At 39.4% G+C, this 13632-nt stretch overlaps 1 protein-coding gene across 5 annotated transcripts in view; it reads left to right on the forward strand.

Moving 5' to 3' along the window:
- The window catches only part of FANCI (FA complementation group I), a 98420-nt gene that overhangs the window by 54728 nt on the left and 30060 nt on the right, over window positions 1–13632 (forward strand). For all 5 annotated transcript variants that reach the window (XM_075858177.1, XM_075858174.1, XM_075858175.1 and 2 more), the window contains 8 exons: window positions 6417–6531; window positions 7022–7144; window positions 7244–7312; window positions 7507–7608; window positions 9529–9708; window positions 11448–11569; window positions 12570–12734; window positions 12844–13023. In XM_075858177.1, coding sequence (XP_075714292.1) covers window positions 6417–6531; window positions 7022–7144; window positions 7244–7312; window positions 7507–7608; window positions 9529–9708; window positions 11448–11569; window positions 12570–12734; window positions 12844–13023 — 1056 coding nt within the window. The remainder of the gene's footprint in view (window positions 1–6416; window positions 6532–7021; window positions 7145–7243; window positions 7313–7506; window positions 7609–9528; window positions 9709–11447; window positions 11570–12569; window positions 12735–12843; window positions 13024–13632) is intronic.

A 13632-nucleotide genomic window follows, 5' to 3' on the forward strand; every position in this document is an offset into this window, starting at 1 on the left:
GGGCCCAGGGGGTTTGATCTCCATTTACTCCCACCTTCTGCATGCAAAGGCAAACGCAGCAGCTTTCCCAGCCATGGATAGGTGGAACGAGCTGATTCCATTCCTGGATGATGAGTCCAGTTTGGACCTCTTAGAATCCCATAGATTTGTTTCACCAGCTACTATTAACAAACACATACAACTTTATATTATCCATAAAAGCTATCTCACCCCAATCCAACTTCACAAAATGGGTAGAATGCCAACTCCCCAGTGTCATATATGCTCACATAGTCCTGCACACTTCCAACACATGATATAGGACTGTTCTGTGATACAGTACTTTTGGACCGAGGTCACAAACCTATCACAAATATTAAGTATTCCAGTGGCATTGGATCCAGGGATTTGCTTGTTCGGGTTGGTACAGGTGGAGCTCTGCCCTCACCGCATGCCCAGCTGCCTTAGAGAAATTTTATTTATCGCTAGGACGACAATAGTCCTTGGGTGGATGGATAGGAGGTCACCCACTAGCTCTATGTGGATCCGACTGGTAAATTCAATGATCCCTGATGAACGCATAGTCTATATTGACAGGCGATTCCCTGATAAATTCTTACGGGTATGGGACCCTTGGTAATGATCTGCCCTCACATCCTTCACCAATGCAGACTACACCTCTGCTGTTAGAGCGGCCACAGTTTAACGTTTAGCAGGTTACTGGTTTCTAGACCTTCAGAGATTGTGCGGTTATGGACAGAGCTCCGCATAATTTATATAATATAATTTCATGCTATCGATTGTCTTAGCATTTTGTTTATAACTTTAGACATTGAAGAAATCAAACAGCGTATGTTACCTGTGTTTCAGATTACAGTTTATTGTGTAAGCATTGTTAACTCTAAACCCTTGTAACACACACTTATAATTCGTAGTCCGCTGTGCGGAGACCCAATCTGTTATCATGCTTTTGTGTTTATATAACTCCTTCAATAGAATGAGTTTAAAAAAAATGCACACGGTTTTTGGATGCGTTTTTTTTTATGCAGTCCTTACCGCATCTCAACTGCAATGTGTGAATGGGACCCTAAGAGCAGAATGGATGGACCTCTTTTTTTAAATTTTTTTAATTCTGCCGTCACAATTCAATGTTAAGAGATTGTTGTTTTCTGATCATTAAATTATTTGGGAAAAAGGAAGAGAGGAAAAGAACTGTGGTTCTAGTAGGAAATAAAAATAATAAACTTTATTAATATATTTATGTTAAAATAATTCTATCTTTTTCAATGTAGGTCAAAAATAATTAGCAGTGCAGAAGACCCCTTGTCCTGCACTTAAAGAACTAAATTTGTCTTGTATATGTTTAATTGTAAGTTGCTACTATCATACAATATCAAATTGGACTTTATTGCTTACTAGAGTGAGTAAAGATCTGACTACACTGGTATGTTATGTGCACTGCGTGTTTCAGCACTGGCTGTCAGTCTCTGAACATTGTATCTACTGTTCTGTGTACACTGATAGTTGCAATGTTTCTGTTAGTAAATAGACAATGTATCAATTCCTTGGTTCTATGCTATGCACTGTTTGTGTCAATGTTGGCTAGCTAGTTCATAGAAATGTAAGGTTATTTAAATGCTCGTATTTACTGAAAAAATCAGCACTTGCTGCTAATGGATATTCTCAAGATTGAATTACTGTTGGAGTATCGTGCTGGATTTTATAAAGTGTCTATTTTACAATTGTTATGTTAATATAACAGTCCACATTTGTTTGTTATGCCACGCTGGTCATTTCTACCAGAAATAGCAGTGATGCGGTAACCTGTGTGAATGAGCACTACAGGGAGTGCTCTGATTCTTAATTGCTCAATGTCAGTTCCCACCCTGCGTTTTTGAGAAGCTGTGAATAGCAAGACTCTAAATGACGGCACTTTATAATGTTAGAATGAATGAAAGGTTTTGTGTTCCACTTTTGCAAGTGACATGCACCTACGATCCTCGTATTAGGGAACAGCAGCTAGATTTTATAAAGTGTCTGTTTTACAATTGTTATGTTAATATAACAGTCCACATTTATTTGTTTTGCCACGCTGGTCACTTCTACCAGATATAGCAGTGATGCGGTAACCTGTGTGAATGAGCACTACAGGGAGTGCTCTAATTCTTAGTTGCTCAATGTCAGTTCCCACCATGCGTTTGTGAGAAGCTGTGAGTAGCAAAACTCTAAATTATGGCACTTTATAGTGTTAGAATGAATAAAAGGCTTTGTGTTCCACTTTTGCAAGTGACATGCACCTACGATCCTCGTATTAGGGAATAGCAGCAATGCAGTGATCTAGCTAGGTAGCCTTTACGTAGGTGAACTTAGTGAGTGCTATAAAATTAATTAGAAATGCACTTGCTAATGTGCTCTATTAGTTGAGGTAGAAAGGAAGTTGGATCCAGCGCTTTAGTAGAGGTAAAACGGAAGGAATTTCCAAGTTTAATGAAGTTCCATTAAAAAGTCCATTGAAGTATGGTCCTGGTGTGTGGGTAATGGGAGGAATGATCCTGTTAAGCCTACGCGTTTCGGACGATAGCGACGTCCTTAGACTTGGCTGTAGTGTGATTTGAAACTGGCGCCCTGGCACATTTATACTATGTCCGGTGGTAACAGCTGGGTCCTAATTGCGTTCCACCGCTCAACGCGTCACTTGGAACACAATCCGGAAGTGGAATGGTATTAGTAAACCAATACCTACCGATTCTCATGGAGGATGACAGTCTGCGCACCATCCTAGCAGGAGGGATTAGAGTGGTAGCTCGCAAGGCACCGTCCCTAGGCAGCGTTCTTTCTCCGTCTTTTTTCAGCTCTAATGACAAAACGAAAACAACATGGTTAGAAACAAAAGGTTTTTTATAAGTGTGGCCAACACCCCTGCAAAGTTTGTACTTACGCACACCCTACCAAAAATTTCAGCAACTCCACTCAAACAGATACATTTATCATCCAAAATTACATTAACTGTAACACGGAATCTGTTATTTATATAATTGAGTGTACAGATTGCCAATTGAAATACGTGGGCTGCACAAACAGAAAACTAAAAACCAGAATACTGGAACATCTCAGTTATGTCAGGAATCCGAATATTGTCAATATTTCTAACGCATCAAAACATTTTATACATAAACACAACAGGACAACTAGAACCTTTCGTTGCTACGCTATCGAAAAAATCCATCTGCCCAAAAGAGGAGGAGATATAATTAATAAAACCCACCTTAGAGAAGCCTACTGGATATATAGATTAAAAACAAGATTTCCGGATGGCCTTAATTTAAGAAAGGAACTCATGTTCCAGTATTGAGGAATCCGTGAGGCCACCAGTCTATAACCACACCCCAGTACACAATCCCAATAACTGTATCACAGTACTTAAATTAATATATTTGACTTCTTGTTCTAGCCAGAGTTTCTCCATTTACCCGTAATTTCAACAACCATCCCCCGTGGTGCATGCATAACATATGCTGAATGACATGCATTACATCCCCACATTCTTGATTTTAGCCTTCACTTCACTTTTTCCTTACCTATGCACTCACGATCCTGCGACGTAAATCAGTGATGACTGAACTATAGATACGCCTAATACCTCAAATTGGCTTTTCTTCATTATACTTATATTATAATACACTCTTCTCCAAGTGGTAATCAACAATGTTTATAGCTCCGGCCTCGTCATTACTAACATATTATATAAAGCATCACTTAACTATTAGTCATGTCAATTATAAAGAAATTCATTTCTCACCTATTATGTTTGTCTGACTGGGATGACTTTCGCCCGAGCAGATAGCACGTCGTGATTCGTCCTGCACCTTGCGTTCCATATGGTCACGAGATCTGGAACGCACATGTGTCCACCAATCACGATCTATACCACAAAGCTCCCACCTACAATCCAGTATTGCATCAAACAAGACATAATCTCAAATATCACCAAATAACTGACAATAAGATGTTCTTGTTGAATATGTAGTATTGTATATGATTAGTACTCACCAGATACGTGAACGGGCGCATCTAACACTAATACCATTCCACTTCCGGATTGCGTTCCAAGTGACGCGTTGAGCGGTGGAACGCAATTAGGACCCAGCTGTTACCACCGGACATAGTATAAATGTGCCAGGGCGCCAGTTTCAAATCACACTACAGCCAAGTCTAAGGATGTCGCTATCGTCCGAAACGCGTAGGCTTTACAGGATCATTCCTCCCATTACCCACACACCAGGACCATACTTCAATGGACTTTTTAATGGAACTTCATTAAACTTGGAAATTCCTTCCGTTTTACCTCTACTAAAGCGCTGGATCCAACTTCCTTTCTACCTCTGCTCCTGCTACGTGTACCGACACGAAAAAGATCCAGGCGCTGACAGCGACACTCACATTGTGTCAGGTGAGCTGGAGGATTCCTCCCTTTGTTTCCTGCTCTATTAGTTATCTGCTCTCTATTTATTATCACCGTGTTCACGGAGAGGCAGTGAATAGCAGCACAATGTTAAATTAGCTGGCCTCTATACGTCAGCTGGCTTAGTTAGTGCTGTCAGGGATTTTACCCTGCAGCGTCTTTCAGGATACTCGCACCACTCTCCTATAAGGAGCAGCGCTTTTGCTTTTAAGTCGTTGCCGACTATTGATTGATATTTGTAGGTAGCATTCGATTAAGCTAGGACCTTCAACATTGAATTAGTTAATATGTCTGGACACCCGACGCGCGTTTCGCCGGCATTCCGGCTTCCTCTGGGTGTCCAGACATATTAACTAATTCAATGTTGAAGGTCCTAGCTTAATCGAATGCTACCTACAAATATCAATCAATAGTCGGCAACGACTTAAAAGCAAAAGCGCTGCTCCTTATAGGAGAGTGGTGCGAGTATCCTGAAAGACGCTGCAGGGTAAAATCCCTGACAGCACTAACTAAGCCAGCTGACGTATAGAGGCCAGCTAATTTAACATTGTGCTGCTATTCACTGCCTCTCCGTGAACACGGTGATAATAAATAGAGAGCAGATAACTAATAGAGCACATCAGCAAGTGCATTTCTAATTAATTTTATAGCACTCACTAAGTTCACCTACGTAAAGGCTACCTAGCTAGATCACTGCATTGCTGCTATTCCCTAATACGAGGATCGTAGGTGCATGTCACTTGCAAAAGTGGAACACAAAGCCTTTTATTCATTCTAACATCATAAAGTGCCATCATTTAGAGTTTTGCTACTCACAGCTTCTCACAAACGCATGGTGGGAACTGACATTGAGCAACTAAGAATTAGAGCACTCCCTGTAGTGCTCATTCACACAGGTTACCGCATCACTGCTATATCTGGTAGAAGTGACCAGCGTGGCAAAACAAATAAATGTGGACTGTTATATTAACATAACAATTGTAAAACAGACACTTTATAAAATCTAGCTGCTGTTCCCTAATACGAGGATCGTAGGTGCATGTCACTTGCAAAAGTGGAACACAAAACCTTTCATTCATTCTAACATTATAAAGTGCCGTCATTTAGAGTCTTGCTATTCACAGCTTCTCACAAACGCAGGGTGGGAACTGACATTGAGCAATTAAGAATCAGAGCACTCCCTGTAGTGCTCATTCACACAGGTTACCGCATCACTGCTATTTCTGGTAGAAATGACCAGCGTGGCATAACAAACAAATGTGGACTGTTATATTAACATAACAATTGTAAAATAGACACTTTATAAAATCCAGCACGATACTCCAACAGTAATTCAATCTTGAGAATATCAACTAGCAGCAAGTGCTGATTTTTTCAGTAAATACGAGCATTTAAATAACCTTACATTTCTATGAACTAGCTAGCCAACATTGACACAAACAGTGCATAGCATAGAACCAAGGAATTGATACATTGTCTATTTACTAACAGAAACATTGCAACTATCAGTGTACACAGAACAGTAGATACAATGTTCAGAGACTGACAGCCAGTGCTGAAACACGCAGTGCACATAACATACCAGTGTAGTCAGATCTTTACTCACTCTAGTAAGCAATAAAGTCCAATTTGATATTGTATGATAGTAGCAACTTACAATTAAACATATACAAGACAAATTTAGTTCTTTAAGTGCAGGACAAGGGGTCTTCTGCACTGCTAATTATTTTTGACCTACATTGAAAAAGATAGAATTATTTTAACATAAATATATTAATAAAGTTTATTATTTTTATTTCCTACTAGAACCACAGTTCTTTTCCTCTCTTCCTTTTTCCCAAATAATTTAATAAGCAATTATTGGTGGTATACACCTTTGTGGTTCCCTCTAACTCACTTTGTATATAATAAATAAGTGAGGGTATCAGCAAAATCCCTGTTTTTGATGTTTTCTGATCATTCATTTTGTGATTAGTCAATTAGATGCCCGGAAGTCTGCTGTTGCTGGTTTCCTGCTCTTGCTAAAGAATTTCAAGGTCCTGGGGAGCTTGTCCTCTTCTCAATGTAGCCAAGCCATTGGCGCAAGTCAGGTAACTTACTATACTTGAAGACTATGTAACCCGTTGAAGACTTTTTATGTTTACTAAAACAGTTTATTTTTGTTTTTAGTGCAACTTTGTAATTTGTTTTTATTAATTTAATTTAAATGTAATTTTTTTTTTTACTTTTTCAGATCCATGTTCTACGTTTATTGGATACATAGAAGCTGTATCTTGCGTTGAAACCTGAATCCGCCAGGTCAGCGGTACTTAGATCACATCTAAGTTCAGACACGCAGGATCCGCTGTCAACGAAACCATCAGTCCCACTGACCTGACGGATTCAAGTTTAAGCGCAAGATACAGCTTCTATGTATTCAGGATACATAGAAGCTGCATCTGAAAAAGTAAAAAACATTTTTTGCACTGTTTTAGTAAAAAAAAAGTCTTCAAAGGTTTTTATGGCCTTTAAGTCTTTTTTTTTTTTAATTTTTGAACATATAGGTTGGCATAAGCTTATAATCTGTTCTTAACCTGGCAGGTGCTGGTAGATGTCCATACTCGTTATAATTCAGCCGCAAATGAAGCTTTTTGTTTGGAAATACTAGGATGTCTGAGAAGATGCTTGAGTCAGCAGGAAGACATTAGACGTATTCTTTATGAGGTATATCTCTGGTATTTGTTACTTTGAAGAGGGTGATTTGTTATTTTTCCCTTTTAACAAGGCCACTGATCTAGATCACATTTTCTCACTTTTTGTTAGGGTTTTTATGATGTTATTCGACGGAATTCCCAGTTAGCCAGACCCATCATGCACACTCTTGTGGCTCAGGTATGACATGGTTAAAACTGAAAATGTTTTGTATGATCAGGGTAATAGAAAACGTTAATTTCAATTCTATGTTTAGAAGATACAATTTTTGTATGGTGTAAAATATTCAGCGTTCCATTCTGTGCACTGTGTTCTGAAGTGGAAGTAGAAAAAAAACAGCAAATGTACTCGTCATTTGACTTTCTTTTTTTTAGTTAAAGCGCTATTATGAACCAGAGGCTGACTTGTTGCCACCATTAAAGCTGGAGAAGTGTATCACTGCCCAAAAAGAGCAAATAATACTGCAGGAGCCACTGGTAAGTCACTGTTGATAAAACAGCTAATGAAAAGGCAAACTAGTGATCGCAGGGATCTAGCCTCATATTCTTAAAGCAAAATGTGTTTTGTTTTTTTTGTATTTTCTTAAATTTTCGTTTTTAAAGTCCTGTTAGAAATAAAACAAGCAATGGGACATGCCGCTATTGCTGCTGGTTCCGCTGCTGCATACCATTCATCGGCGCTAGTAATGATGTCCTGACATATTAAATAAGTTGTCCAACATCAGAATAACATGGGTGTTTTTTTTCCCCTAAAATTCGCACCACACAGTTTTTGTGTGGTATTGCAGTTAGCCTCATTAATTTCAATACAGCTGAGCTGCAATACCAGACACAACCCATGGACAGGTGTGGCGCTGTTTCTGGAATAAAGCAGCCATGTTTTTCTAATCCTGGAAAACTCCTTTGACATCACATCTTTGTTTTGTGTTGGTTAGTGGGCCAGATTCTACTTTTTAAGGTGGGTTATATTGAGTGGGTATAGAAAGTCGTGTGGTAGCCAGCCTCACAATCTATTGGTCACCACTCAGTAGTCGATCTGTATATCTTGATATTTGGCCAGGGTGGCCTAGTAATATACTTGTGTAACATGTTGGTATGTTTAGTGTGATTTTTATTGAGAGTTCGGTAGCGCATCTGGATTTCAAGGCAGTCAGTGTCCAAAATCCAAGCGAGTTTGCCATGACAGTAATGTCAATGATGGTAAGGTCACAGCATAGGCAATTACAGAGCTGTGGAACGAAGGCAAATAGTACAATGGCCAATGTTAGGAGCACAGTGAAGAAGCATGTACAGAGGAGAATTCATAAATATTTGACATAATAAGAATTTTCAGCATCACATAGACAAAAATGTACACGTGAAACCCCTTACCACTATCAATATGAGGTACTAACTGCCCAATATATGGTGCCTAATCAGTGACACCGAGACATATCCTGAGTTATCCAACCAGCGAGCCCATATATTCTCAGGTCTTAATAGTGCCCCTTGTTAGGTACATGCTTTTCTCAAGAGCCACCACAAAATTGTAGGGTTGTCTCACGACAGACAGACAGTTATGGCATTTCCAAAGGCGGGACCCGCATCTATGTCAAGAATGTGGGTCCCCCGACACGGTCCCCAACTGGTAAGGCAGCCGCTTCATCCAGGTAGTGAAGGTGGTCGCGATTCTGGAAACAGCCAAGCTCGCTGAGCTACCCTGGCTCAATTATAAATTAATGGGTGTTACGGAAAGAGCGTAGCACGGCGTGCAATGCTGTTTCGGTAACTTCCAAGTTATGTAAACGGCAGGGCTTAACTATTTAATCTTGTTTATAAATTCAGGAAATATAGGGATTGAGCAATACGTTTTTTGGCACTATAAAACATGCGGGCAACTGCCAGCTTCACAGGTTTGGTAAGAGGGAGATCCTCTGGGTTTAATGGTATGTGGAGCTGGTAGGTATTATTGATCAAATCCAACACCTCTTCCTGGTATCTGGTAAGTTTTGGGGATCAGCCTGATTGATCATACAACAGCTACACAAAGGGGTGTCGCCTAATCCTAGAATAAAAAGAAATAGTGGCAGTTCTGTACACTGTGTCAAATGCAACTGGTAAAGCCTATGAGTGTCACTCGGGAACAGCTTCAGAATCATTTCAAGAACTTTCCTCCCTAGTCGCCCTCCCACTACTCTCTCAGTGAGAAATCACTCCAGAAATAAAGCTCATCTGAGCAATCATGTCTATTGCTGGATTAGGTGTCACAGTTAAATGGTGGACAGTGGATTCTGCTGTGAATGTATAAACTTGGGTATATGGAAGATCCAAGTCACACTTATTATTTTTTACAATATATAAACGGGTTCTTTGGTAAAAAAAATAACTTATCTTTATTATTATTATTCTTTCGATTAGGCACACTTGCTGAGCAGTATTCACAGTTGCCTAAGCTGGTATAAACAAAGTAGCAGTTTACTGCAGGAAAGAGGAATGGATGACGATGAAGACTATATGGCATGTCAACAAGAAATTGATGAGATACTGGAATCCATAACCAGGAGAATGACTAAATGTGATTTGGAGGAGTTTGAACTGGTAACATTTTCTTATTACACGAGGGAAATTCTTGGAAGGGGTTTAAAGGGGTTGTCTGCAAATATTAAAAATACCTAAAAAAAAATACTTAGCTCTTCAATCCTCTGCTGATTCATCGCAAATGAACTCAGTGGTCACGTACCATTCTTTTTTTTAAATCAAGTAATTTGTTATTTTCATTTTCAACAAAAAATAAAACATTTGTGATACACCATCACAACCCAAATGCAAACACACCCCTCCCCCCTTCTTCCAGAGTATGTATTGTTACGAATACACAATATTAGCACATAAAACAGCACCAAATATAGTTCAAAACATATATAAATCCATGGTATACAGATATATTAAGCAGTAAGATCCCCCCCTTGCCATTCAGTTTACCCTACACAACATTCACTGTCTACAAAACTATTACGTTCCCGAATGAATCTCAGCTGCAGCATCAGGTGACAAATTCAGACCCCGTCTCTCCACCCACAAGGACCATATTTTATCATATATGTGTTCAGCATTCCTAGCTGTGTACATATATTTTTCAATACGTGTTAGCCACGTGACTTTACTACAAAATTCCAATAGTGTAGGTGGTCGATCATCCAGCCAATGTTGTGCAATAAGCTTCCTAGCCATATACAACATACGAGCAACCGCTACGTTTACATGTTCAGAAACAGAGATGTCCTCCACGTATCCCAAAACACATACAAACGGAGTGAAATCCACCAACACCTGGTATACAGAAGAGATAGTGTCAACTACCTCAGACCAAACATTGCCACATCATATGTATCAATGTGCCAGGTTCCCCACCACACCTGGGACAGACGGGGGAATCCCTGAGGCCAATATCAGTCAGAAATGCTGGTGTTCTATAAACCCGATGTATTAGAAGTATATGAGAAATACGGTGTGCTTCATTCATAGATAATTTAGGAATCCGCGACAATATATCCCCCACTGACTTTCTTCTATGAGCCCAAGATCTCATTCCCATTTACTCCTTAACAAGGGAGGAAAACTATCTAAAAATCTTGTCGTACAGAAGGGATATTAGACCAGAGGTGCGATTGGCCATGCCAATGACTCCTATCAGGACATTGTCCGTTACTGTGACGGCAGTATTGCTATTCTCCATTCCATACGCTTGACGCACCTGAAAATATTTATAAAATTGAGTATGAGGAAGACCAAATTCAGATTGTAGACAGGAGAATAGCTTCAGTTCCTGATTTTCCAACAACTGCTCTATTCTACGTACCCCTTTGTTCTTCCACATAGCAAAATCTGTCAGAGTGTTCATATGAGATAACCAAGGTGTACCCCAAATAGCGGTATATTGTTTACATCCTTTAATACCTTGCATAGTTCTAACACTCCACCATATTTTGTGCTGTCACGTACCATTCTTACTGGTATCACCGAGCTGGATTGGCAGAGGATTGACGAGGTGAGCAGTGTTATTTTTTTTTGTTTGTTTGTTTTTGTTTTTTTATTCCATAACATTTGCAATTTTTTCATTTATTTTTTCCAACCGGTCAACCACTTCAATACTTTTAATTGAGTGACTGGTCTGGGCTTTCTGCTGTCTATCCCACTACCGCTGCTTGTAGCCACTCTCGTGCAACCCTCCCTCCCTACTCCCAAATCTTTTACTTCTTGGCTGACCACTATGCCCCTCCCACACTTACATTTTGTCTGAACCCAATGTTAATAATATGATCTTCCTTCCCAACTAGGACAAGTCAGCTGACTTCTCTTTGTCATCTGGAGTTGGGATGAAAAATTATAACTATGCAATTCTGGTTATGGGAGTCTGCGAGGTGCTAATGGAGTACAATTTTTACACAGCAGGTTTTAGGTAAGGCGTAGATCTGATGTCTTTTACAAATCAAGAGGGCTTGTTTCTGTTGTGGCATTTTGTATGTAGAATATGGTATTCCTGAAAAATAAGAAAACGTTTTTCCAGGTCCCCACTACTGCCATGGGTCTACTGTTCAGCGCTCGGATTTCTGTCCTGGCTGACGTGTATCTTTCTTATTTTATTCCTGAGTCTGCCATACAAATCTTTATTACTGCTGAGTATGTTCTAATTATTCAAGATCAAAACAACACCCCAATTGGGGGGCACACTAGAAGAATAATATCCCACTGTAAATTTTTTCATCATTTTATGAGTGCATAACAGGTAATAACACAATTACTTGTGCGTAAAAACTGGCCATTTAAAGCCTACAATATTTGTCACAAGGATTTTTCAGGATGCGGTGCCTGAGTGTGGCCCTCAGATTCATCACCGCCCTGCAATGTGGAATCCCCCTTGTAAGGGGAGATATAGCTAGACTTTTAAGCCCTGGGCGATGCTTGGGTGGCTCTTCTGTCTCGGAGGGTTGGGGAACAGGTTGGTGGCCTTTCTCCTTTTGGAGAGAGCTTGCGATAGACTGCATCCTTGTGTGCATTCTTTTGGGTGGCTTGCTTACACTTGGTGACAGAAAGCACAATGTCAGGATTTAAAAAAATCTTTTGAATATATTCGGCATAAGCAAAAAGATATTTCCTATAAAATTTGAATATAGTGCATTGCCCCCCATGTATATTTAGGATGATGGTTAACATTATGATTGTGGTGTTTATCGCAGATAACCAAGAAAATTTTTGGAGCGGATTTTCAATTAAATGATTGTTAATGCCATCATTTTAAATGTATTTATCGTTAATGATCCTATTTACAATAATCATCACTTCTGAATATGAGGTTTATACAGCTAGAGCCTACATATTGCACATTTACACTATGAGTGCTCTTTTTTTCTGGATCTTTCCATCAATGTTATTCATTTGTACAATGTCTTTGTTTCCAGTAAAAGTAAGTTCGAAGACATTTTAGGAATATTTAAGTGCTACGGCAAACTCGTTGACATCTTAAAAGAGAAATCTGCTAAAGGAAGATCATCAGGCGGTAGTAAAGCATACAGGAGCTTGTTGTCTATAGGATTTGTTTCCACACTTTTAACAGCTTTATTCAGGTATGCTATTTTCTGTAAACTTTTTGTCAGTCTTTATTCTGAAGTATTATGATTGATCTGCAAAGCACTGCACCGTAGTTCAGAGTACATAGTTTACATTTCTTGGCAGAGACAACATGAAAGTCCATGAAGAAAGTCTTAGCGTGCTTCGATCCAACTTAGATTTCATGAGATACGCTGTCAGCATTGCACTGCAGAAAATTCAGCAACTGAAGGAGACTGGAGTCACAGAGGGACCTGATGGCCAGAATTGTGAGAAAATGTTCCACAGCATCTGTGAGATAACCAGGTAAAGAGCAGGGACGTTCCTTAATGGCCACCAACGTTTCTGATTGTTCTGTGACCCCAAAAAAGACACAATACAATTATGTTTACCATGTACCATGTGATTTTGCATTTCTAAAAGCTTAATTCATTTAAGTTTGTTTTTTTTTTCATTTACGGTTTCTAAGTAATTGACAAAATCATAATGTGCTGTCATATTTTGGGCTTGTCCCCACATAAAGGAATTGCTGCAGAAAATTTCTGCAGCAATTTGGCAGAAACTCCTCTGCGGAAAAACCGCACCATTTCCTGCGGTTTTTACTTTTGCAATTCAGTCCACTTTCTGCAGCAGGAATTGACATGCTGCGGTACGAAAAATACGCACAGCAGGTGAATTTCTGTTCGGAAATTTTATGCAGCGCGTGGATGAGATTTGTTAAATGCTACTGCATTCTGCGTATTTTCCGTACGCAATTCCGGACGGAAAATAGGCAGCAATTGCGTTACGTTTGGACAAGCCCTTAGAATGCCAACACGTAACGTAACATTTATGATGGTGGCTATTAGTCTTAACACACTTGTTTACCCACTCAGATCATTATTATAATATTCATAGAAATGGTTATATCTACTT

This window comes from Rhinoderma darwinii, chromosome 3 (assembly GCF_050947455.1).
Source record: "Rhinoderma darwinii isolate aRhiDar2 chromosome 3, aRhiDar2.hap1, whole genome shotgun sequence".
Taxonomy (NCBI): Eukaryota; Metazoa; Chordata; class Amphibia; order Anura; family Rhinodermatidae; genus Rhinoderma; species Rhinoderma darwinii.